This window comes from Rutidosis leptorrhynchoides, chromosome 2 (genome assembly GCF_046630445.1).
Source record: "Rutidosis leptorrhynchoides isolate AG116_Rl617_1_P2 chromosome 2, CSIRO_AGI_Rlap_v1, whole genome shotgun sequence".
Taxonomy (NCBI): domain Eukaryota; kingdom Viridiplantae; phylum Streptophyta; class Magnoliopsida; order Asterales; family Asteraceae; genus Rutidosis; species Rutidosis leptorrhynchoides.
Window position 1 is genome coordinate 572,430,095 of NC_092334.1, and position 27,726 is coordinate 572,457,820.

Consider the following 27,726-nt stretch of genomic DNA (forward strand, 5'->3'; position numbering starts at 1 on the left):
CCCAACAACCACCCAGAAATTATAAACCGTATATGTCGATGCATATAGCAATATAAAGACACGGGAGGACTAGAAACACTATAAACCCAAGAGTATAATAGAAGTAAATAGATTCTTCTGGCGGTAGATGAAAGAGAAGAATGACAGATATGAAAGTTAAGAGTATATCGAGAATCAGTACTGGATGGAGCATATTAATAAATAATATAAGGTATGAATTGAGAAGAAAGAATAGAAGGTGTGAGTTGTGGAAAAATAAAGAAATGAAGGGGGTAGATTTATAGTAAAACATCCGACAGAGCAATCGAAACAGATTATTGTATTTAATCAAAGAAGATCCTAATTTCCTTAATCGCCAAAGAACCAAATCTTATTACGAAGATTTTCTTTAAATCCCATGAATTCCGGAAATCAATCATAACTACGTCATCGATGAAAACGAATATACATTTACTCATTTCACTCTCTTGCGATAGCTTCACTTATACTCTTCGTGTAATCAAATTGTTTTATCTATATTACTCAATGATGATAAAACTTTATTTATCAACTCACATTCGTCATGAAAACATTTTTATAGTTAGCCATGACGACCTCGATCAAATTTCGAGACGAAATTTCTTTAACGGGTAGGTACAGTGATGACCCGGAAATTTCCGATCAAATTTAAACTTTAATCTTTATATATTTCTGATACGATAAGCAAAATCTGTAATGTTGAGTCTCGAAAGTTTTGAAATCTATATTCATGTAATCAATTACCCTTTGACCATGTCTGACGATTCACGAACAATTATGTGTAAATGGATATATATGTATATATATATATATATATATATATATATATATATATATATATATATATATATATATATATATATATATATATATATATATATATATATGCACACATATGTATGATTATTAGATTGAGATATATTAATAAAACATTTAACGGTTTAGTTAATATGAATATAAGTTATGAGATCTATTTACGACTTGAAAACAATAATAAAATAGTGAATGGATAATACTTTACATGAGCGTATTGTTTCAATATAAGTTATTAGAGTTATCGACGAGATTAAAAGATAATATCATATGATTGAATTATCAGATACATTGAATTATGATTACGAGTCTCTGTTAATGAGGTCCACTTTGAATTAGGAAACTCTTATTTTTAAAGGTATTCGTAATAAATGGTAAAGTAATTTACAAGTGAGAACAAAGTGTCACTTATCGAGAGTTAGACAAATTTTAGTGAAAAACAGATTTTCATATTATTCAATTGATCTATTTTCTAAACATGCGAGAACGCTTTATGATATAATGGAACTTGATAATTTAAACGTCCTTGTTTAAATAACGTGAACTAGGAGATTAGTTGTTAAAAATATAGAAAAACTCGCAAATGGTATATATGTGTTTTCAAAATGAATGATTGTAACAATTGGTTATTGTTTCGATGAATACTTAGTCATATTATTTAGAACGTTTTAGAAGTTAAAATAAATAATGGCGCATAAACGAAGTATATCAAAATTAAGTTATAAACGATAAGTATTATAATATTTTCTAAACGAAATTTAAAACAAACTTTAAATTATAATTAGTTAAAAAAAACTAAATATTATATTATTAAATAAATATTTCAACTACATACAATACGTACAAATTTATATTTTTAATGAATATATAAATATATATATATATATGTATGTATGTATAAATATTTTACAAAGTGATTAATATAATAGTAACTGAGTCATAAAACGTTTAATTTAAAATGTACATTTTGACAAACAACGAAACATTGATTTTTAGAAGTAAATGACCAAAACACTCAAAAGATTAAGTTACACTTTGAGTGGGTTAGTTTTTCATTAATTTAAGTCTAATTATTGAAAAAGGTACGTGTCACGAAACGTAAAGTACAAGTTTTCTAAACGTACGAAAGTGCGCTCAAAAAACCGAAAGTGGTACATGAGTCGAGTGACAACGTATGAGTCATTTGAACAAAAATTACATTTTTACTACGTACGTAAATATAATATAATATTTAATTAATTATATAAATTAAATATATTATATATATAATAATAATTAATAAAGGATAAAGTAATTGTAATACGAATGAACTTTGAAGTTTAGTTCCGCAGATTACGAACTTCTTATTTATCAATCCTACGAAATTGAGGAGGTGTGGAGCCCAGAAAACTCCTTTAAAGCTCGAACGCATTTGATCGAATTCATTTAACTTTCTGTTTCTCAATCTCTCATTCTCTATATTACTCCGTAACATATTTATTTTATTTATAATATAATTATTATTAATTATTATTATTAATCCAAATATATTATTAGTAGTATTAATATTAGTATTATTATTATTACATAAAATACTACGACGAAGTGCTGCTCAATTGTTCTAAAACAAGTTTTCAAAACGGGTTTCATGAGTGGGATAGAGTTCAGGAAATTATGGGTTATAGCTATGAAGGTTATGGGTAATGTTCGGGGGTATGCTCGTGAGGTCAAACTAGTGTTTATCATCTCCGTTGCGTCTACGTACCTTCCTGCAATGTTGAATCTCAATATTAATACGTGAGCACTCATAACTTAACTTTTATTTATTAATAGTGTATCCCTGACTAGTGCTCGAGTATATAGGATTATGCATGCATGTACTTTTGATATTACTGTTAGATAGGTTATGTTGAATCCTGAATTAGTTACATATGTGGTTGAGATAAGGTATAAGATATGCATGTCGTTGGAAAGCTGGCGAAAAACTATGAACTTTTCATTTAGATATCGAATGGATTCGATGAACGGATTAGAAGTTATTGTCAATTGAATTTTTGTATTATTATTAAAAATGATTATTATCATCATCGTTATTATCGTCGTTCTAATTTTTATCTAATTATTATTATTATTATTATTATTATTATTATTATTATTATTATCATAATCATCATTATCAATAAAAAGTATTATCATTAAAAATTGTTATTTTTATTATTATTACTATCGTTATTATCGTTAAGGTTATAATTAGTATTATTATTATTATTATCATTAAAATAGTTATTAGTATTATCATTATCATAATATTTAATTAAAACTAATATTAGTAACACTTAATTATTATGATTACTATTATGATCATTAAAATGAACGCGATATAAAAAACGATTTAAAAGCTATTAACAAATTGATTAGGAAATAATGAGTATGAGTATCATGATGAAATTAAAATATTGTAAGATATTAATTTAGATAAAATTATCGTTCTTATTATTTTTATCATTATTATTATGAATAAAAGTATCGTTAGTATTACAACTATCATTTTAACAAAAATTATCATTTTAATAGAAATGTCATTGTTATTATAAAATATCATTATTATTATCATTTTAAATAAAATGGTTATTTTAAAGTATCGTAAATATTAAAGTTATCATAACTAATACAACTTTTACTTATTATTATTATCAGTGATATTTTATCAAATAAAAATGTAATACAAATAATATAATTAACTTAATAAAACCTATCATAACATTTTTATGATATCCAATGAACTTTATAAATTTTACTATCTAAGATATATATAAAAGTATATTTTTATATAAAGTTTTATTTATTAATAAATGAATTATATTATTTACTTTAATAAATCTTTTAAAAAATACTTAAAAATATAAAATGACGATATTTAAACTATATAATAATCATGTATAAATTTTGGAAATCATTTTGAGTCAAATTGGCTTTTGTTAACTTTTGCATATTAGTCTCGAGCATTAGGATTGTGGTACACTATGACATAACCTAAATTGTTAGACAAATATTGACCAACATATAAATATATATAATTAATATAGGTTCGTGAATCCGAGGCCAACCTTACACTTGTTCAATGATGTTATATGTATTTTTACTACGAAATACAGTATGGTGAGTTTCATTTGCCTTTTTCCCCTTTACATTTTTGGGCTGAGAATACATGCGCAACTTTTATGAATGTTTTACGAAATAGACACAAGTAATTAAATTACATTATATGGGTGAATGATCGAAGCCGAATATGCCCCTTTTAGCTTGGTAGCCTAAGAATTAGGGAACAGACACCCTAATTGACGCGAATCCTAAAGATAGATCTATGGGCCCGACGAACCCCATTCTGGAATTTGGAATGCTTTAGTACTTCGTTTCTGTTTTATATCATGTCCGAAAGGTTTCCCGGAATGATAGGGGATATTCTTATATGCATCTAGTTAATGTCGGTTACCAGGTGTTCACCCTATAATCAACCTTAATGCATGCATGCTGATAATGAGAAATGGAAAAATATGAAATCTTGTGGTCTATTAAAATGATGTAAATGAATGATTATGATAAACTAATGAACTCACCAACCTTTTGGTTGACACTTTAAAGCATGTTTATTCTCAGGTTTGAAAGAAATCTTCCGTTGTGCATTAGCTCATTTTAAAGATATTACTTGGAGTCATTCATGACATATTTCAAAAGACGTTGCATTCGAGTCGTTGAAGTTCATTAGAGATTATTATTAAGTAAATGACAGTTTAGGTCATTTATAGTTTGGATATTATGAAATGGTATGCATACCTGTCAACTTTCGATGTAATGAAAGATTGCCTTTTAAAAACGAATGCAATATTTGTAAAAATGTATCATATAGAGGTCAAAACCTCGCGATGTAATCATATGTTATTGTATTCGTTCTTATGGATTAGGACGGGTCGCTTCATGTTCCACCGCGGTTGGATATTGGTTTGAAAATTTTTTAATTGAATTTGTGGCTTAAAGGAAAGTAACTATTTGAATGAGTACTTGAATGGTTTTGAAGGAGTGGTTTTGAATGGTTTATCCGACGAATTACTTGGTTTCTTTGAACTTAGTAGCTTTGGTTTATGAGCAAACCATCCGTATTGATCACAAAATTCCGTGAGTCCCCCAATATTCCCATAATTTGGTTGTAGAAACAGTTGATTTGTTTTGGTTTGGTAATTGAAGTAGACTTGTTGTCCGTGAGAAACAAATTTGTGAGGTTAGAAACCTTGGGGATTTCTGGTGAATCGGCTTGCTTCTCAATCGTAGAAGAACATTTTGATTCTGAACTAATTGGATTTGTAAAGTCAGGGATTTCGACTTGTGTCCCTATGGACACCATTGTTGGTTTCAAATGGTGTTCTGTTTCAGTTATAAAATTTTGTTGTAGGTTCTCTACCGGTAAATCTCTTTTAGATAAGCTCAATTTCATCTCCGATATTTGAGTTTTCAACATTGAAATTTCAAACACAAATTCCGCTTTCTCATCTTTGAGTTGTTTGATGATAAGTGTGACACATGCATTGTGTTCTTTGTAGGTCTTAATTTGTTGTAACGTACACACTTTAGATTCTATTAGTTTTTCTCTTAATTTGGTTTGAGTAAGAATAGAATTTAAATTGTCAATCTGATCTCGTAACTTGACGTTTTCGAAATTATGCTCATGTTTTTCTTTAGTGATCGGTGTTATTGGAATTGACGAAGATAAACTTTGTTTCGATGCCATCGAATTAAATCAAACTTGAAAAAATTCAGCAAGTTTGAATTAATCCCAAATGTTCACGAACTTTTTAAAAATTTTCATTAGAAATTTTAACGAAAATCGTTAAGTTTCTTCGATGTTGTTAATCCTTTCCGTTAGAAATTTTAATTGAACAGTTAACTAAGTTTTTAATAAAGTGAAGTAGACTTGTAGTTAACTTGGGCTTATAATGAACTTGGGCCTTTAAAAAATATAGACAATAGTGTCTGATTAAATGAATTTACTGTACCGTTGATTCGAACCTTTGCCCTGGCTAAAGCAACACGAACCACCGAATCTCTTGACTTAATTTTTAAATATTACTTAGTTTAAATTTTTTTAAGCTTCATTTCAGTTCTCCTTATTCCAATAAAATATACTTTCCCCGATTTAAGAAAACTGTACACCTTTCTATTTTTATTTGTTCTAAAAATTTGTTTTAAAATTATTATCCCTTTCTCCAAATAATCATTAAATATTATTAATGTTCTAATCATGTCTCTTTTAATTTAGGAAATTCAACTTTAAATATACACTTTTGGGAGGGAGAGAGGGGGTAATACGCACAACAATCTTTCAATCTTTCAATAAAAAAAATAAGAACCCTTAAATCCCTTAAAAAACATCATTCTTCTTCACGAGTCTTCCACCCCATATCAAAGAAAATAAACCCCTATTCTTATAATCGTGCTTTCTGTTTCGTATTCTTCTTCCTCAAATACAAATCGTACGCAACCCATTGAACCCTAATTCTCAATCAAATTGATGTCGATCTAAAATCGGGCATAGTAACGCTACAATTCTTCTAATTGGTATGATATCGACAGTCCTTTGAATCGATCGACAGATGGATTGATGTGTCAGCCGATAGTCAGTTTGAGTTGGTTGAATCAATCAACAGACGTAGAGTGTCGATCGACTGAAGTTCTTAGTGATTTTGAAGGTTGTTCGGATGAGTTAGTGGTGCTTTGTGGCGGTGCACGGCGGAGGTGGTTCAAAACTTTGAATTACTCTAAAAAATTGCAGAAAGGTTAGTGACTTAATTGCTAATTCTTCTACACTGTTACCTTCTCAAAATTCATTACAAACTGATCCGATTCAATCTCAGTTTCAACTTTTTCGTACTAAGAATCTCGAAATTAGAACACGATATATGGAATTAGATCCTGATATTTGGAACGAACGATCACTAGATGATGATAAAACTATCTACATTAACAGAATTCATCAAAACTTTCTGAAATCCTAAACCACCAAAAATAGTTTGAAACTTGAAAAACTTGAAAACTGATTTTTACGATGAATTTGAACACGAATTTTGATATGGATCCTTGTAGGCTAGCTACTTACGCTCTGATACCAAGTGTTAAACTGGATTTAGCTTTGAATTCGTGTTTGTTAGGTTTAGGATTGATAATCGTATGTATATGTATATGTTGTAATGAGTGATGAAGATAACATGAGGAGTTGGAATGATGATGATTCAACTAAGTGCCAAAATTAGTTACATGTGTTAGGGGGAGGTTAGGGAGAGGGAGAGATGATCACACACTTTGTGTGTGTAATTGTGACAAAGGCTTAGTTCATCTACATGAGGTGATAGTATTTATACCCTCATACTATCCCCTTACATCACTTATTTTACCTACAATATACATCACTATTTTAGTCCTAACAATTCCCCGAATCCATATCCACCTGAACAACCTTGGGACTCGTAGGTAATTCCTGCCCTGAGCTTTTCACCTTATCTTCCCCTTTAGGAACCACATGTTCTTCATGATCTAATTCTGATGGGATCGTGGATAAAGTATCAGAATCTGAATCTTCCTCCTCGTCCTCTTCCAATTGTGATTTCCATGAGCCCACTCGTGCCCGAAAGGCCGAAAACGTCGAACTGGACCTCATTAATCGACTGCCACTTCTTGAGAGATAAAAATTGTATCCTTGGTGGCAATAGAGACCCTTCCTAAACTCACAAGACCTTCTTTACTATTGTCAGATAACACAAATTTACCAAACAAGTTGGCTACTTTCTTGAATGCACTTGCTTTCCAAGTGCACAAAGGCATGCCCGACAACTGTAACCACGTCAACCTCTCTTGCACCGATTTAATTGAAATATATTCCTAGCTAGGATCAAGCCGACTGCATGTTGGTGCACTTAAGAGACGCCAAGAATTTGCTTAATAGTACCCGAACCTCACCTCACCTGGCCCCACGAAGTTAGGAGGACATTCGAAAAATGAAGATTTGTAGCACCCCTTTCTACATTGACAAAAGGGAGGTTTGAGACTTTGAACTGGTACTGTTGGCGTTCTCCCATTGGTGATGATTTTCCGTTGCTAGTTTTTTTACATTATTTTTTGTTTGTTTAGCTGTATACTTGATGAGGTTTATATATATGTTGGAAAAAGCTGATGATTGTATCATAGAGAGGTGGTGTTGTGTTATATACGATGTAATATTTGTGTGAAAATATGAACCATTGTTCCACGCAATACTTCGCTTGTTCATTCTTTTTTATGTGCAAATTAACTATTACCTTTGGTCGAGTGAATGTTGCACTCGCAGTAAATAAGATTATGTTTTGTACTTCTTGTAAGCGACATCATATAAATATTTACTAGATTTATGAGTCCGTGCGTTGCACGGGGACTCATCCTCAAACATTATTGATTTTTTAACTTATATATGAAATAACGATATTATTGGAAAAGTGTCAAAAGTATTGTTGTGGTTGAATAAGTAAAATATGTTTTTGTAAACAACGCACATTAGTAAAACTATAATAAATTATAGTTCATACATAGATTTTAAGAGCATATGCGTTGCACGGAAGCTATATAAAATATATAAAATATTAGGATTTTGCTAACGACAGCCCTTAGGGTATGGATCATATTTCCTTTCAAATAATATAACTTTTTTCATCATATATTTCACACATGGATTATTTAAAATAAATTATGTTGACAAAAACTGTTCCGTGTCAACCCAACACACTGTGTAAAGATGAATTAATGATTGACACATTATGCGATTCGCCCGACCCATCCATAGAGCCACCTATGATTACAGGTGTATTAATACCTCTAAAAGGACCGTGTCTTCTTTTGAACTTGTCAAAACAACCCGAACAGATCGTGTTCCTCCTCCCTTTGCTGCAACTGCCAAAGGTACAACATTTGCATATTGGGTCTTCACCATCTGTAGCATGCACAATATTAGTACATTTTAAATGCATACAGAAATTTTATAATAAAAAACAGCAGAAAAATTAATTAAACAGTAGAAAATCAATATCATTTATCTTAAAATATCATAAAATAGATCTTCCTTACATCTAGCTTGTATAATTAAACTTGAGAACTTTATTAAAAAATAAAATGATCCAAGATTTTTTAGTTACCTTTGTGAAAAAAGACGCCAAGGCTCCAGAAGTTGTATGATCTGAAAGAGTTTTTATTGCATGGTCTTCCACCATATCACCTGATGAACATATGATTAAGTGTAGACAATCTTAGAGCCTTCACACAAAGTCAGAAATAAATTATTTCTTAAAAACCAACTACAATCAACTTACTAAAATATACAATGTTTAGCAATTCAAATAAACGCCATGAGAATCCAATAACAAAAACTTAAGAATCAACTGCTAGTCTGCTAGGTTGTACGATTACGGTGCAGGAGAGTATTAATTACAACTTAAGGTGTTGCTACGCCATATGATTACTTTTGGTTTGTTAACCTCGTACAACCTATCCTAATGAAAACCTTAAACTTAATAAACAACCTGACCCGTTTGGCAATATGATACATGGATTTGGCAATATGATAAATGGATTTGATACACATAGCTCTAAGCGACAATAATAAACCTGGAATCGACAATTTAATAAAACGTGTGAAGCAACGAACATCAACACCAATTAATTAGGCCAAAAACCCTTTTTTGTAATCACCACTACCAAAAACAATTCTTAGTCAATGACGAAATACCGAACTCGTTTTGAACGACTAATAGTGGAAAGCAACACCTGTAAAAACACACATACTATTTAAGCAAAAAATGTCAAAACACGCAGACATAGTTAGCCACTTGTATGTGTAAAGCTGACTCAAGTGCAATCTGAATAAATACATTTAACCCATATCACATAGCGAGAAGTAAAAGTTGACCCAAACCTTGAGTTGTGTAGCAGTCTTAACCAAGATCCTTGATGTAGTGGGAATTTCGATCCAAACCATCTATGCTGTGGTAATTTTGACCCTGACCCAAAATGGGACTGATGCAGAAATTTCGAACCATATTACTACATATAAATGGGTCCATTTGCATTATGCAGGCATCTCTAACATACACAATTAAAAAATTAAAAGAATTGATTTTATAGGGAACATCTTGATAGTGACCAATAGTGTATATTTAATACACATTGTCCACTAAATCGGCTTATCTAAGTAAAGAAATTGTGCTTCAAACTAAACACAATATGATAATCTTCAAAATGGTGAAAACTCGTATTAATATAGACAACCTATAATAAAAAATTGTCATTTTTACTTGAAGGCCTTACATCCAGTTGGTTACTTAGAGGCAAAATAGTAAAGATATTGCAATTCAATGGAAGATTGATCACCTTAGGATGTGACTCTAAAACTTCAGCCATCGTATGCACTGTGTTACTTTGCTGCTGTACACGCACTTTCACTTACAGGAGCGTACGTAAATTTCTTAAATTACTCTTCACTGGAATTTGTAAATCAGTTTATCACATAAATATCATATATCATAAAAGATTAATAAGATAAACATAAAGTCTTCATATGAGCCCATACATTGTGATCAGAGTAACCAACATCATTACTTTTCTGTGCTTGTGAAATTAAGTAACACAAAAAAATGCATATATTACCACATAAAACATGCAGCAGTTGATCTTGATATGGTATACACGATTTATTTACATGTAGATGAGATAAAAACTGTATTTTTATAGAATTGTTATACATCAAATGACATACCTTTTCTCAATCAGTTTCACAATTCGCGATTAAAGATGAACGTAAAAAATAATCGATTTTGAGTAAATTGATTCAACGAAATTACAGACCTGGAAATATTGCAACCTTTTAGAGAAAATTAAAAATTGTTGAAAATCAAAATAAAATTATAATATTAGAAAGGACTGATAAACATATCTTTAAACAGATATTATAAGCATGGAATTGCATCTGATTTGAAAAACATACATAAGAACCCTAATTATTCGTTTATAGTATTGTAATATGCAACATTGAATCGTAACATCGTAACAATTATAACAAATGGATGTAGGAAATTAAAGTAACTAAAAACAAATGAATACCTGTTGGTGAAGAATAAGCGTATTGACTTAGGTATTAATCCAAACCGTAAAAAAAAAAAAAAAAAAAAAAAAAAAAAAAAAAAAAAACACCAACAAATCAAGTTCATATAATTTGTAGCCCTAAAAAACATTATTGAAGTTAAAACACATGTATAGTAACAAATACTCAAAATCGCACAATTAATTATAGAAATAGAAGAAATAGCATTGACAACAACGATTGACCGATTACCTTTTTGACCTTCGACGACAGCGATTGACGGAAGCGAGTCCCAAAGAGTAGGAAGAGATGCGTGTTCTTCACCGAAATTACCTAGGGTTGTGCATGCTTTTTGTAATTTGTTTATTGGACCTGTCGGCGATGGAACCGCAATCGTCGTAGGTGGATTGGAGGAAAGTAGAGCGAGAAATACGGTGCGTAGGTGATAACCAACAACCATAGATGGATTTGGATGTATGTAGTTGCTGTAAATTAAAGGAAACAAAAGACGCTATGATTTCGTGGATTGAAATTGGAACCCTAGAAACACAGATGACCGATCAATTTGAGAGAACTGAGCAGTTTTTTTTTAGACTGAAATGGCGTTTGAAACTGATAGATTTAGGGTTATGGATTACAAATTTCGTACACCTGATGTCAACAGCCGATAATATAAATGTCATGTCAGCTTTTAATGTGGAGTGGACACGTTTTATAAGGATGTATAGATGTATAGATGTATAGATAGATATAGATGTGTTTGCTAACAACATTTGTCACATGAAAACCAAGCATTATTTGTGACGTCATAGGAGCATAATTCATGTTTCGTAAACATGTCATCTGATTCGAATTCCATATAATATACAAATTTACGAATTCCATAATATACAAATTTACTTTATTGAAACGTGATTGAGGTATACAATAGGTGGTTATTAAACATCTTTTTATATCAAAAATAAAATATGGAATATGAATCACATGGTAAAAGTAAAAACAAATTTATTAGAAAAGTTAAAATTAACAACTTTTGAATGGAAATATAAAAATAAAAATGAAAAATATAATTCAGTCTCAGGTACTCCGTATATAACTAGCCTCGTTCGGTCCGCGCGATGAGGCGGGATCTTTCGGTCTGCATATTCATATTTAACGTAGCGTTGTGTATGTATAGAAGGGAAAACGGCTCATGTGTTAAGATCCGTTTTAGATGTAGAGCGTGTACCGTTTTTGAAAAATTGTTCGTTTGAACGTAGTTAGTCTCGTTTTTTTCCAAAAATTATTTCAAGTTTAATGGTGGTAGCCGTAAAAATTAACTCGCGGCGAGTAGGAAAATAAGGGCCGGGTTTTGTTTATTTAATTAAATAAGGAATTAAATTTATTTACATTTAAGTTCCTGAAATTTACGGATTGTACCCCTAGAAAATTGCAGTTGATGAATTGTTGAGGGGCGTTGGGTGTAATTTTGTGGTGTTAAAGCAAAAGATTGGACGACAATTTTTTTTTTATGGGAAAGACACCAAATCCCATGGTTTTTAATATGTGTGTATATATAATATAATATAATAATATAATATAATTTTATAAAAATGGGGATAATCAGTCTGTGGAAAGATAATGCTCCCTTTATTTTGTTATTGGCTAGTGGAGATTTCACACGGCTTTTGTGTGGTAGACTAAACGTTGACCTTATCAACGGCTCAAAATTCCTACAAATGCATTATTGTTCTTGACAATAACCATTTCCACTAAAACCCATTTCAGCTCTACTTGATCTCTCATCATAAACTAATTATCAATTATCAATTAATGGCTGAAATAATCGTTTCTGAGATCCTGAAATTTGTTCTTGAGAAGTTAACATCCGAAGCTGTGAAGAAAATTGTTCGGTCTCAAGAAATTCAATCCGAGCTCGAGAAACTGGAGAGGAGATTGTTGCAGATCAAAAACGTTCTTAATGATGCTTCTCAAAAGGAAGTAACTGATGAAGCAGTTAGAGTGTGGTTGAATGGTCTCCAACATTTGGCTTACGATATTGACGACGTACTCGATGGTTTAGCAACGGATGCTATGAAGCGTGAGTTCAAAGAACAGGATTCGGTTGCCTTCACTAGCAAGGTAAGAAAACTCATCATCCCAACTTGTTGCAAAAATTTCACATTAAGTGAAAAGATGAGTGGCAAGTTAGATGATATTACCAGCAAGTTGGAAGATTTGGAAAAGGAAAAAACTAGGCTTAATTTGGTTGTGATAAATGATATGCCAAAAAATAAAAATAGAGGATTACAGACCTCTTTGCAAGATGAATCTAGTATTGTTGGACGCGAAACGGAAAAGGGGAAATTACTTGAACAGTTACTGAAAGGTGAACCTTGTGATCAAAGATTTAGTGTTGTTCCGATAGTTGGTATGGGTGGGGTTGGTAAAACGACTCTAGCCAGACTTTTGTATAACGACGACCAAGTGAACGATCACTTCGATCTCAAGGCGTGGGTTTGTGTTTCAGATGATTTTGATCGTTTTGGTATAAGCAAAGTTATCTTTCAGTCTGTAGCTGGCCAGAATAAAGAATTTGCAGATTTAAATCTACTTCAAGTACATCTTAAAAATCTACTTACGGGGAAACGTTTTCTGTTAGTGTTGGATGATGTATGGAGCGAAAGTTATGACGATTGGGAAACTCTGGTTACTCCATTTCATGCATGTGCTCCTGGAAGTAAAATCATCTTGACAACACGGAAGGAACAATTGCTCAAGAAGATTGGCTATAATCATATAGACCATCTGCAGAGCTTGTCACATGATGAATCTCTATCTTTGGTTGCTTTACATGCTTTAGGTGTAAATAACTTTGATTTACATCCCAAACTTAAACCATATGGAGAAGGTATTGTGGAAAAATGTGGTGATTTGCCTTTGGCTTTGAAAGCAGTTGGGAGGTTGTTGAGGAGCAAAGGAAATGAAGAAGAATACTGGAAGGAAGTGTTGAATAGTGATATATGGAGACTAGAAGATGAAGGTGGGATAAAAGCCCTTAAATTAAGCTACCATGATCTTTCCGCATGTTTGAAGCGGTTGTTCGCATACTGTTCTTTGTTTCCAAAAGACTATATTTTTTATAAGAGGAAGTTGGTTCTGTTGTGGATGGCGGAAGGATTTTTGCACCATTCGATTCCAGACAAGTCAGAAGAGGACTTTGGCCATGAATGTTTTGATGAGTTGTTGTCTAGGTCATTTTTTCAACATGCACCAAGTGACAGATTGTTATTTGTGATGCATGACTTGATGAATGACTTGGCGACATCAATTGCTGGTGAATTTTTTGTTAGGTTAGATAATAAGATGGAAGATATGGATAAAGGGAGTAACGGATTGGAAAAGTATCGCCATATGTCATTTGTTCGTGAGGAATATGGAGCCTATGATGAGTTCAAGGAATTCAAAAGAGCTAGAAATTTGAGAACGCTCATGGCAACGTCTGTTGGGGTTATAAATGATTGGCAATACTTCTACTTATCTAATAAGATTTTGGTTGACATACTTCCGGAGCTACCCTTGTTAAGGGTTCTCAATTTAAGCAATTTTCGGATAAGTGAGGTCCCAGAGTCAATCGGAAATTTGAGGCATTTGCGGTATCTTAATTTATCTCGAACTGAGATCACACAACTACCGGAGAGTGTCTGCAATCTCTATAATTTACAGACACTGATCCTGTTTGGATGTTTTAGTTTAGTTAAGCTTCCCAACAACTTGTCAAAGCTTAAGAATCTGCGGCACTTTGACATGAGAAATACTCCACGTTTGAATAATATGCCCATAGAAATGGGTAATTTAAACAGCCTACAAACACTCTCCAAAATCATTCTTGGAGGTGAAAACGGCCGATTTAAAACTTCCGAGTTGAAAGAATTAAAGAACCTGTGTGGGGAGATCTCTATAGAATGTTTGGAAAAAGTGCAGAATGCAACTCATGTACAAGAGGCAAACTTTTCGCACAAGAGGATTAGCGAGTTAGAAGTGAAATGGAGTGATGAGTTTGATGGTAGTCGTAACCAACTGCTTGAAAAGGAGGCTCTAGAAGGGCTGAAGCCTCATAATGATACTTTAAAAAAACTCAAAATAGTGTCATACGGAGGAATAGAGCTTCCAAATTGGGTTGCACATCCCTCTTTTGGTGGGTTGTCACGTGTATCGATAAGTGGCTGTAAAAAGTGTACATGTTTACCGTCACTTGGGCAGCTACACTCACTTGAGGAGTTGTTTATTGGAGGCATGGATGAGGTGAATAATGTGGGTTTCGAGTTTCTTGGTACTACTGGTGTTGGTGTTTCATTCCCGTCACTTAAAACTCTAAGATTTAGAAATATGAAGGGGTGGGAGTCATGGTCAACAAAAAGTGGGGTAGTGTTTCCGTGCCTTGAGAACCTTGTTATACAAGAATGTCCAAATCTGGTACAAGTATCAAACGAAGCATTTCCATCACTAAGACATCTAGAAATTAGCAAGTGTGATCACATTGTGTTGACAAGTTTGATTCGTGCAGCTCCATTGGTGACCGAGTTAAATATACAAAGTATTTCAGGTCTTACTGATGAGGTGTGGAGAGGTGTCGTAGAGCATTTGAGGGCAGTTGAAGAATTAGAGATCTGGTCATGTGATGGAATAAGATACTTGTGGGAATCAGAAGTAAAGGCAAGTACGGTTCTTGTGAGTTTAAGCAAGTTGTATGTACGTAATTGTGATAATTTGGTGAGTCTTGGAGAGAGAGAGGAGGAAGATTATGGTGATGATGATGATGATAAGAGTGGAAGCAGTCTCCTCCTCACATCTCTTAGGATACTTGAAATATGGGAATGTAAGAGAATGGAGCATTGTAGGTGTCCAAACAACATTGAGACATTGAGTATTCGAATTTGTGATTCACTTACAGATGTTTCCTTTTTATCAAGTGAAGGAGGACATAATCTTAAGTCACTTACAACTTGCCGTTGTAAAGGACTTATCAACAACAACAACAAAGCCATGCTTTTGCTTCAACATGTACGTATACAACAATTTCGGAATCTGAAACTAATCCTTGAAATGAAGTGCTTTGTTCATTTGACCAGTTTAGTAATTTATGATTGTGAGAGTCTGGAATCAATTCCCGATCAGCAATTGCCGGATCTCACCTCGTTAACAGAACTGGTAATTTACAAATGTCCAAGAATTGATGGTTCATTTCCTCGTGGGCTTTGGCCTCCCAAATTGCAATCCTTAACAATAGGTATGTTGAAGAAGCCCATATCAGAGTGGGGCCCACAGGAATTCCCACCCTCACTTGTTGACCTAACCTTATATGGAAATGATGATGATGATGATGATGATGTGAGTATTAATACTCAGTTTTCTCGTCTTCTTCCGTCATCTCTCACCTCTCTGTCCATAAGTGATTTTAAGAGATTGGAAACAATATCAATATCAATGGGACTGCAACACCTCACCTCACTCCAACATCTCCATATTTCCATATGCCGAAAGATAAAAGATCTCTTACTTCCATCATCTCTTACTTCTCTCGAGATAGATGGTTCGAATGAATTGGAAACAATTTCAAAGGGACTGCAACACCTCACCTCCCTCCAGCATCTTACAATTTCATTTTGCCCAAAGTTGAAAGATCTACCACAAATGTTGCCTTCACTTCTCAGTTTGGAAATTATTGAATGTCCAAAGCTGAAAGAAAGGTGTAGTAAAAGTAAAAGTAAAAGTAGAAGAGGATCCTACAACTACAACTACTGGCACCTCATCTCCCATATCCCCAAAATCAAAATAGACTATAAGTTGCAATGAAGGTATTCATATCTGTTATCTTTCTATTTCTGCATTTATAATCTGGTTTTGATTACAATTGAACAAACATATTTTTAATACTATCGCATCTCAAATGTTAACATAGTGAGTACAAATAATGAATGATGAATCATTTTAATAATGCACTCCCTGATTATAAACAAAAGAATTGATGATAAGTTTTTTTGACTAGATACTGTAATGAACAAAACAATTACACTAACAATCATAGTTTCTTACCGCACTAACTAGCTAAGATTATTATTTCATTATATGTTGAAACTGCAACTTAAAATCTTGATAACAATTGTTTGAAATGTGCAATCATACATTAACATTATGTATACAAATCTTAAATGACTTTAATAATGTAGTCCCTGATTATAAACAAAAGATTTAATAAGTTTTTTTCTGACTATGCCACCTGAATAGAAAAGTCATATAATTTTCTTCTAATTAGCTTAGGAAATTATATTCATTAAATAATAATATGCTTTGGGGGAATTTCGACCCATTTAACCCTTTTCTTTCCCCCCCCCCCCCCCCCCCCCCCCCCCCCCCCTCACAAAAGTATCTACTAATCTATGTTGTGGTGAAACATTGCACAAATTGACGCATTCATAAGAAAAAATTGCCACATCTATCTCTAACTATTGGTTTGTTGCACTAGGTGTATCATCAGGCACGTTAAATATTGCAAGTGCTTTTCAGTTTTGGGTAGAGATCAATTGTAGTGGTTCCAGATGACATTCTTCCGCTGCCACCTGTAATTAAGTCACCTAAATGCTAGCTATATAGAAGATACATGGATGTAGGTACCATTACATCATTTAAAACCTTCATTTTTAACACTTTAAGATGTAGGCATTAATGTTAACTTAATATATTGTTTGTTAGGAATTTAATGCAAAAATATCACCGTGACCAACTGGTGTCGGTAGACAAGTTACAAATGACTTCAAGACTTTCTTCACTCGTATATACCCCCCAACCCCATCGGATCCAAGGTAGAGAAATATTCTGAAAATGAAGATTTGAGATCATCATAAAAAAGACACCAAATTAGCAAGCAGTTTGTACATTTGCAAACGGGAGGTTGGACCTGTTGAAAGTGTTGGCTTTTCTATTGGTAATGATTTTTATTGTTAATTCGATCTTTTGTTTTCTTAGGTGCATTGTTGCCTTGTTGGTTTATTTTCGTATTTTGTTAAAAAAAAAAAAATATAGATTTAAGCTATATATAAACCCCAAAGGGGTGGTTAATTGGTTGAGTGCTTGGGAATTTCCAAAAGAGACCCAGATTCAATTCTCACGACCTCACTTTGGGACCTTGACTTTCAAAATAAAAATAAAAATTAAGCTATATATATGTTCGAGGCGATGTTGTGTTATGCATAATGTAATATTGGTGTGAAGATAAGAACCTTTCTTTTATGTTATTTCCCTTGTTCAAGTACATGTGGCATCTTCTTTCGTAATACCTTATTATGTGATCTGTAATAAAGTAATAAAAACATAAAGAACTTACACTTTTCTTAGCTTTCAACATTTGTTTCTTTCCCTTTGTGTCGAAAATGTGGTCAGATGAACATCTGACCAATGGATGAATATGGATAAGTAGAAACAGCAACTTCACAAAAACAGGAAACTAGTCAGATCAGGTTGATTGAACACCATGTATTTTTTGCAACTGGATCAATGTTAGTGATTAGTTTCACAGTTTGACGCTACGTTTATTAGCATTGCTTTCAGTGTCTCTTTGGTTGGTGTTGGTTGTAATGAGTTGTCTTTGGGAATTTATTTGGTTAGAATTGGTATTTTAATTTGGGTTTTTCTACTCTATGCCATGGTGGTAGAGGTTAATTAGTATTAAATAACTTAATATTTCCTTTTCACATATTACTCCATCATAAATGGCTTTTAATTTTTATTTTCTACCCATTTTACCCTTTCTATTTTAATTCATTCCATTATTTTCCTTCTACAAAATCTCAAAATCAAAGATTCTAAATTTATATTTGTAACTGTCACGATATGATTTTATATGTCATAGAAATATCACCATCAATATTTATAATTATTATATAATATTTTAAGGGATTTTTCTCAAATCATTCAAATTTAATTACAAAATAAAATAGATATGGATTAAAGATTTGTGAATCACACTAGTCACTGTGACACTATAATAAGAAAATATATTATAAGATTGAGTTGCAATATACGTAATTAAGTATGTTAATGTAAGGATGAATATAAAATCACGTTTTACTATTGTTTATGCATAAATGATTTCATAAGCTTCAACTCCCATTTTGTTTTCTTTCTTTTCTTGCTTTGTTGATAAGAGTTATAATATGCAAGTCTCATTTTAGTGTCTAAGTATAATTTCTATCTTTGATTTTTATATTTTTTGTTAAGAAAAGATGTATAAGAAAAACTTGTTTGATTTGAATGAAACTCCTATGGAGGAAATTTTTATTAATCTTCATGAAAGTGAAATTGCTTATGATAAAGATGAAATATGTATGAGTGAAAGTATTCATGAACCCTTTATAGGTCAATGTTTTCTTAGTGAAGAAAGACTTTTGTCTTTTATCAAAATTATGCAAAACAAAAAGGTTTTTCAATTCGAAAAGGTCGATTTGATAAAAAAAAATGGAGAGTAAAACGACGTGATTTCTTTTGTCACCGCGAAGGAAAGCCACAACCTAAAATGGTTGACCATTCTAAACAACAAAGAAATCGAGGGTCCACTAGATGTGAGTGTAACGCGTATATGCGAATAAAATTGAGAAGAATAAATGAGATTTTTCCTAAAGAGTGGCAAGTCACCAGTTTCAATATAGAGCATAATCACGATTTGTTGTCAACCGAGGAGGTACGGTTTCTTCCATCATATCGTAGTATAACAAATGAAGATGAGAAACGCATAACCATGCTTAAAGAAGTTGGGTTGTCTGTTAAACAAATCATGCGTGTTATGGAGCTCGAAAAGAATTTAAAACACGGACAACTAGATTTTCTTAGTAAGGATGTTCATAATCTTTTTGGTAAATTATATGGAAAAAACTCTCTAAACGATGCAAAAGAACTTTTAAAATATTGTCAAAAAAGCAAAATAGAAAATTCTAGGTTTCAATATGCATTTACAATTGATCACGAGAATAAGTTAGAAAGTATTTTTTGGTCTCCTGCTCATTGTTTCGATTGGTACCAACTTTTTGGAGATGTGGTGGCATTCGATACAACATACAAAGTAAATTCATATGATATGTGATGTCGTGCGAGGTGTACGTGAAATACTATATATTTTTTATACGAAAAGTGATACAAACTACACAAGTTTTAATTATTTATTTAGAGAATGGATATACTTAAACCTTGCTACAACACTATAGGCAGTGTACATAATCGTAGAGTAGTATAGTTTTTAGTAAGTCCGGTTCGATCCACAGGGAGCGGGCTTATTGCACACTATATTTTTAAACAACTATATTTGTACAAAATATATATAATTATATAGAATAATATATAAAATGGGGTTTACCGTTTAATGACCGGTTTGTCGATTTATATTTTAAGCGAAGCGTATAGTAAATGACGATATTTAAATAACAATATAAAATAAATAACAATAATTAAAATGACAATAAATAAAAGTACGAGGAAAAATGAAATAAAATATATTATGCTTATTTAAACTTCCGTAACCATGATATTTGACGTTTTGATTTTAATTTATTGTCTTGGGTTAATTGTCCTTTGTCCTGGATGTATTTGAAACCTATCTGATTTTTGTCCATAATAGTTCATCGGTCATAATTATAAACTGCTCGGCAAATTTAACCTTATACCCGAAGTCAAATATTCCAACTAACTGGGGATTCGAACTGTAACAAGGTCTTAATACTTTGCTTAATGAATACACCAGGTTATCGACTGTGTGTAAACCAAGGTTTTAATACTTTGTTAACAATTACACCAATTACCCTTGAATGTAATCCACCCCTGTTTTAATGAGTCCATTGACTATTAATCCATCCCCGTGTCCGGTCAAATGAACAATAATTCGTACTTATAAATATCCCGCCCATCGTGTCCGATTAAGCGTATGTGGTTATATATAGATACGTCAAATCATAACCTTTATATTAAATTAACGAGGTATCGTTAATTTAATATAAAGCCCATTAATAGCCCATAGTCTAATTTCCACAAGTGTCGTTCTTTTGTCCAAACCCCAATTATGGTACAAAACCCAATTACCCCGTCTTTAATATTTAGCTCAACATCATGATTACTTCAGCTCAAATAAGCATAATAATAACTTAAGTACGAGACATTAATTTAAAAAGGAGAACATAGCTTACATTGATTATTTATCGCGTAGTAGTACACGGACAGAGCTCCGACTTTAAAAACCCGTAAAATAACCTTTACATAACCCGAACTAATCTAATATAACACTAATCTATATTATATATGTATATATATATATATATATATATATATATATATATATATATATATATATATATATATATATATATTATATTTATTTATATTATACTACGGAGTATTATTATTATTATGTTTTTTTTACTCGCAGAATTCGTGAGCTTTTATAGGAGTTTTGATTTCTGACAGCTCCGCGAGTCGTGGAGTTTTTAGCCTTCAAACTCCGCGAGTCGCGGAGTTTGAAAATCCAGCTCAGGATCATTTGTCTCATAGCTTGTCGACATAATTTTTAAATATATATAATATATAAATAATTTATATAATTATTTAAATATTATATTATATTCTTGTGCATAGTTGGCTTGTAATTTTTGGTCTGTTGCGTCGGGCGTTGATAGTTGACTCATGTCCCGGTTCCGGATTTTCGAACGTCCTTGCGTACAATTTAATATCTTGTACTTTGCGTTTTGTAACTTGTACTCTTGTCATTTTTAGACGTTTTTCATCAATAAATTGAACCTTTTGAATTGTATCTTGAACATTTGAGCTTTTTGGACGTTTGTGTCTTCAAATCTTCGTTTTCGCCTTTTGTCTTCGCACTTATTTATTTAAACAATTATAATGAAAATATAATACAATTACATATGAAAACCTATTATTTAGGAGGGATATTGCTATGAAATATATGTTCCTTTTTAGCCTTATCAAACATCCCCACACTTGAGCGTTGCTTGTCCTCAAGCAATACAGAATTTGAAATAAAAACATACATGAATCACTTTTTTATTCATCACACTTTGTACATCAGTGATTTTGATATGGTGGTATAAACAATGATAGTAACGATATAACCATGGTTAAAGGTGGGTGTGTCATCCACAGTTGCCTCGGGTTTAGGTCAACGACACTTGCAATCAAATAGCCGATTTACTTTTGGTTCCCAAAGTAAAGTGCACATTTGAAAGGCGGTTTACAGTCCCACATGACTATGAAAATTTAGATCCGTTAGGAAATTGGATCTTTATGAAAACATTTGATCTTTTAAAAATTCAATCTAGCTTTTACCCTAGACACGTTTTCTGGAATAACCCTTCACCGGTGTTTGCAAAATATTTTTGTGGGTTGTGTGGGTTTCAGATTTGAAAATTTTAGCTCAACACTTGTGGTTTTGTGTCACCCACTTGCTAACCTTGTATTAGGAAAGCAACACGTCCAGTATACTTGCTCCGTATATTACCTTTCGATAAACTACCGTCCGGTTGTAAAGGAAAGCGTTGAACAAGCAACTGTTAAGGCAATGTCCCCTGACATGCTTTTAATTATGGTCTATAACGTGTCGGACGCAATTACTATCCTTTGTAGGAGCAATAGTAAAGCTCACCCTAGGAATTTTTCGGTCTGGCACAAGGTCCTGTCTTCGACCATGCTATGCAACCACCGTTCTTACGGTTGACATCCGATTTGGTTCAGGTGACCTAATGAATTTCAGGTGAATTCCTAGGATTTTACGTTCAATGGTAATGAACGCATTGAAAATGGGTTTTCAGAAAACAAATCGGTTTATAATTTTGATCAAAATATTTTCTCGTTCAAGCTCGAGTTTAGATATCATTGAATTCCATGAGTTTGAATTCTCAATCTTTAAGGTCAATCTCAAGGATTGAGTAATATCAGTCTTAAAAGCTGATTTTTAATCTTTAAGGAGATTATCCTTTCTGGGGATCTGATTCATTAGTCTTATCAAGCTAATTTGCATTGTGCCCTCCCCATTTTACGAGACAGACCCTCTCATGGTTAGGATAAGTCTGACCACTTGGCGACCCTGTTTGATGCTGAGGTCCGTGGATTTCCTGCTGATTTTAGTGATGACTTTTCTAGATTTTTCGTCAACCTACAACTGGTCTGGACGACAACTTCTTGACCTAAATCAAGAAGCGCGTGTCTTTTTCGGAAGACTTTACTTCCTTTTAATGATGGAATTGATTCATCGTGTAGATCCATCTTTTCTTTTCTTTCATCGGGTAAAATAGTTAATTTAGTCCAAAACAAAAGCACCTGCAATAAACTTTACAGAAACATGTGATAGATAGTTTTTAATTGAATAACTTGGCACATTCTTCCCACACTTAGTTTCTTTCTTTGCCTTTTTATTCTCCTTTATTCCATTTTAAATGAATTCAATCGTTTTAGGGAGTTTCTCAATTTATGTCCTTTCCGAGGTAACGATAATTTCGGTATTAACACCTAGTTTTCACCGTTCATAAATATATATAAACATGATTTTAAATTCATTTAGTTTAAAATTTTTCAAATTTTCATAAAATTTAGAAAATAAGCCAAGTATAAACCCGAGAGAATTTATAACCCTTCCCCACACTTGAGATCATGCAATGCCCTCATTTGCATGAAATCAGACTCTAATTATAAATTCATGAGGGTGATTAGTGTAGAAAAGTGATTGAAAATACCCAGTTTGTAATTACAAAGCTCGTCGAATGATAGATGGCGCTGCTCATCGTTCATTCCTTCTTGTTTTATCACACATATTTTTCTTCAAAAACGGTTGCTTTTCTGAACTGTTTGCTAATCTTTAAAAATGCGTCTTTTACCCTAATTTATTATGCATGTTTATTAACGAGTTATGCACTAACCCGAACCCCTAATTTAACGTTAAGTGGGGTTAAACTTCCCCACACTTAGCTGACGACATGTGAAGTCGGTAGAATAAGTTCCACGAATTAAAATAGTGAGCCAGTTATTTACATCTCTGGTGGTATAAAATATATTAATGGGTTTAAAGTTTAGACCCACCCGATCGTTACTACTTAATTCTTTTTTAAGTGTATCTTTTAGTAAATGGATATGTCTCTTTTCTGGTTCTTGGTCAAATGGATCGATATACACCGACATACATATTATAGGGTGGACAATTTCTAACGTTTCCTTCCTTTTATTCTCGACGTCGAAGTTTTCACCTCTATTACCCAATTGGGTGAAATTCGAGGTGTCATTATCTATTACAGCTCGTAGTTCATTTCCGGTGGATGACTCGTCTATTGAGAATATTGGGTTGGAAGGTTGTGGAATGGTGAAGTTCGGTTTGGCCTTGGGGGTAAAATTTTCAACGTTATCGTATTCCCAAGAGTACCAATTTGTTACCCTTACTTCTTCTTTATCCATTGATGGATCGATGATTTCGTCGGTAGAGGCTAATGTGTCGATATGTTGTGAAATTGGTAAGACTGAATAAAAAGTATCATCGGGATAGTTGGTGATTTCGGAGCTCTCGAATTCATCAAAATTCGATGATATGAGATTTTCTTGCACACGACTCCTCAGATCAACAGGTGTGTAGTCTGATAGAGTTTCAGCTTGCCGGTTTACAAACTCTCTCATTTGTTCATTTTGAGCATTGAGTTCTTCGAGTTTGATTTTCATATTGTCTAATAAATTTTCAGACACGTAATTTTCCTCGTCTACTGGTTGTTGAGTTTGGATATATTCTTGGGAATAATCCCAATTTGAATTGTATTCTTCATAATCATTCCATTCAGGTTCCGTGGGTGCGTAATTTTTCATAGGAACGTAATAATAACATTCCCATGTTGAGTGATAATCTCCACAGATTTCACAACCAGTTATTGTTTCGTCATTCGTGATCCAAGATTGACCGAACGAATTGTCATCAACACTCGTTTGAGAATATTGATTTAATTGATTTTGGATATCAAAAAGAGTTTCCATAGCCTTGTTTTCAAAATTTTCCATTTTATTGCGATGGCCAAATTTTAGCTACAATGTGGTGCATTTACTAATTATCCTATTAGTTATAAAAATAGAAAAACTTATATAAGTTGTCCAATTAATAGACTTTTCTGCTTTTGCCCACGTTTCGAATAGCCAAAAGATGCAGCAGGGAGCCAGAACCCTTTAAATCGGAAGCTCACAACTCAGCCACTAACAAATCCAACTATTACTACGAAGCAGAAAATTGTCAACGTCCATTAATTTAACCACTTAAATAATTTTTCTTTCTGTTTGAGATATTAGATAAGAAATAGAGAAAATTTCTAAGTCCTTAAAACTAAAGCGTCGAGAAATAAGAAAGAAAAAGAATGCGCGTCGAAAAACGTCGAAAAATAAAAACAAGAAAATAGCGCGTCGTAACTTAAAAAGGAATTAAAAACTAAGAATTAAAAGTTGCGTCTAAAAATATTAAAGCTTAAAAGAAAAACTATATCCCAAATGGTAATAACTTAAAAAGGTACTAAAATATAAAAACGGCGTCGCAAAATTCTAAAGCACCTAAATCTTAGTCTAAAGAAAAAGCACTTAAGGGATTTTACGGCAAAGCCTAAAAATCTAGAAGTAAAAATAACTATGGCAAAAACTAAGTTTAAAACTAAATATGAGCTAAAAATACAAATATTACGCTAAAATGATTAAAAAGGGACAAAATATAAAAATGTACAAAAAGTTGTAAAAAGTACAATTTTTATAAAAATATTATTTTTATATTATTTATTTATTAAAACTATTAATTTTACATATAATAAAACTAATTAAAATTTAAAATACAATTTAATTAAAAAAAACTTAAACTAATTATAATAATTAAACTAATTAGGGTTTATTAATAATAATAATAATAAAATCCGTAATTAATGTGAAATTAGGGTTCTGTCACGTGTGTCAGAGTGTCTCCGCGAGTCGCGGTATTTCAAGCAGCAAACTCCGCGAGTCGCGGGGTTCCAAAATTCAACTCTGGTACAGTTTTTAATTCGACGTGTTTTTTTTTTCTGTTTTATATTTTTCTGTTTTAAAATCTAAATATTTATATAATAAAAACTTATATTTAAAAACTAAAATAAAAATAGAACTACTTTATAATTTTATAAATAAAAATCGTAAAACTAGATTTATATATATTTTTTATTTTTTATTTTTTATTTTTTTCGGTTTTTTTTTTATTTGATATTGTTTTTCTAAAAATATATTTATACAAATATATATTAAAAATATAGCGTTTCGCCAAGTTCCCCGGCAGCGGCGCCAAAAACTTGATGTCGTGCGAGGTGTACGTGAAATACTATATATTTTTGATACGAAAAGTGATACAAACTACACAAGTTTTAATTATTTATTTAGAGAATGGATATACTTAAACCTTGCTACAACACTATAGGCAGTGTACCTAATCGTAGAGTAGTATAGTTTTTAGTAAGTTCGGTTCGTTCCACAGGGAGCGGGCTTATTGCACACTATATTTTTAAACAACTATATTTGTACAAAATATATATAATTATATATAATAATATATAAAAGGGGGTTTACCATTTAATAACCGGTTTGTCGATTTATATTTTAAGCGAAGCGTATAGTAAATGACGATATTTAAATAACAATATAAAATAAATAACAATAATTAAAATGACAATAAATAAAAGTACGAGGAAAAATGAAATAAAATATATTATGCTTATTTAAACTTCCGTAACCATGATATTTGACGTTTTGATTTTAATTTATTGTCTTGGGTTAATTTTCCTTTGTCCTGGATGTATTTGAAACCTATCTGGTTTTTGTCCATAATAGTTCATCGGTCATAATTATAAACTGCTCGGTAAATTTAACCTTATACCTGAAGTCAAATATTCCAACTAACTGGGGATTCGAACTGTAACAAGGTCTTAATACTTTGCTTAATGAATACACCAGGTTATCGACTGTGTGTAAACCAAGGTTTTAATACTTTGTTAACAATTACACCAATTACCCTTGAATGTAATCCACCCCTGTTTTAATGAGTCCATTGACTATTAATCCATCCCCGTGTCCGGTCAAATGAACAATAATTCGTACTTATAAATATTCCGCCCATCGTGTCCGATTAAGCGTATGTGGTTATATATAGATACGTCAAATCATAACCTTTATATTAAATTAACGAGGTATCGTTAATTTAATATAAAGCCCATTAATAGCCCATAGTCTAATTTTCACAAGTGTCGTTCTTTTGTCCAAACCCCAATTATGGTACAAAACCCAATTACCCCGTCTTTAATATTTAGCTCAACATCATGATTACTTCAGCTCAAATAAGCATAATAATAACTTAAGTACGAGACATTAATTTAAAAAGGAGAACATAGCTTACATTGATTATTTATCGCGTAGTAGTACACGGACAGAGCTCCGACTTTAAAAACCCGTAAAATAACCTTTACATAACCCGAACTAATCTAATATAACACTAATCTATATTATATATGTATATATATATATATATATATATATATATATATATATATATATATATATATATATATTATATTTATTTATATTATACTAGGGAGTATTATTATTATTATGTTTTTTTTACTCGCAGAATTCGTGAGCTTTTATAGGAGTTTTGATTTCTGACAGCTCCGCGAGTCGTGGAGTTTTTAGCCTTCAAACTCCGCGAGTCG

The 27,726-nt window shown here is 32.1% G+C and overlaps 2 protein-coding genes across 3 annotated transcripts; both read left to right on the forward strand.

The window, feature by feature from the left end:
• Window positions 1–12,735: 12,735 nt before the first annotated feature.
• LOC139894590 (putative disease resistance RPP13-like protein 1) lies at window positions 12,736–18,171 on the forward strand. 2 transcript variants are annotated; one of them, XM_071877960.1, is made up of 3 exons: window positions 12,736–16,797; window positions 17,466–17,610; window positions 17,693–18,171. In XM_071877960.1, the coding sequence occupies exon 1, from the start codon at window positions 12,773–12,775 to the stop codon at window positions 16,793–16,795; it is 4,023 nt and encodes a 1,340-aa protein (XP_071734061.1). In that variant the 5' UTR covers window positions 12,736–12,772; the 3' UTR covers window positions 16,796–16,797; window positions 17,466–17,610; window positions 17,693–18,171. The 2 variants fall into 2 exon arrangements, with proteins under 2 accessions (XP_071734061.1, XP_071734060.1); XM_071877959.1 differs by having other exon boundaries at window positions 17,466–17,606.
• Window positions 18,172–19,511: 1,340 nt separating this feature from the next.
• Window positions 19,512–20,075, forward strand: LOC139889822 (protein FAR1-RELATED SEQUENCE 11-like). Its single transcript, XM_071872745.1, has one exon. It carries the CDS (start codon window positions 19,512–19,514, stop codon window positions 20,073–20,075), a length of 564 nt encoding a protein of 187 aa, XP_071728846.1.
• Window positions 20,076–27,726: the final 7,651 nt, after the last annotated feature.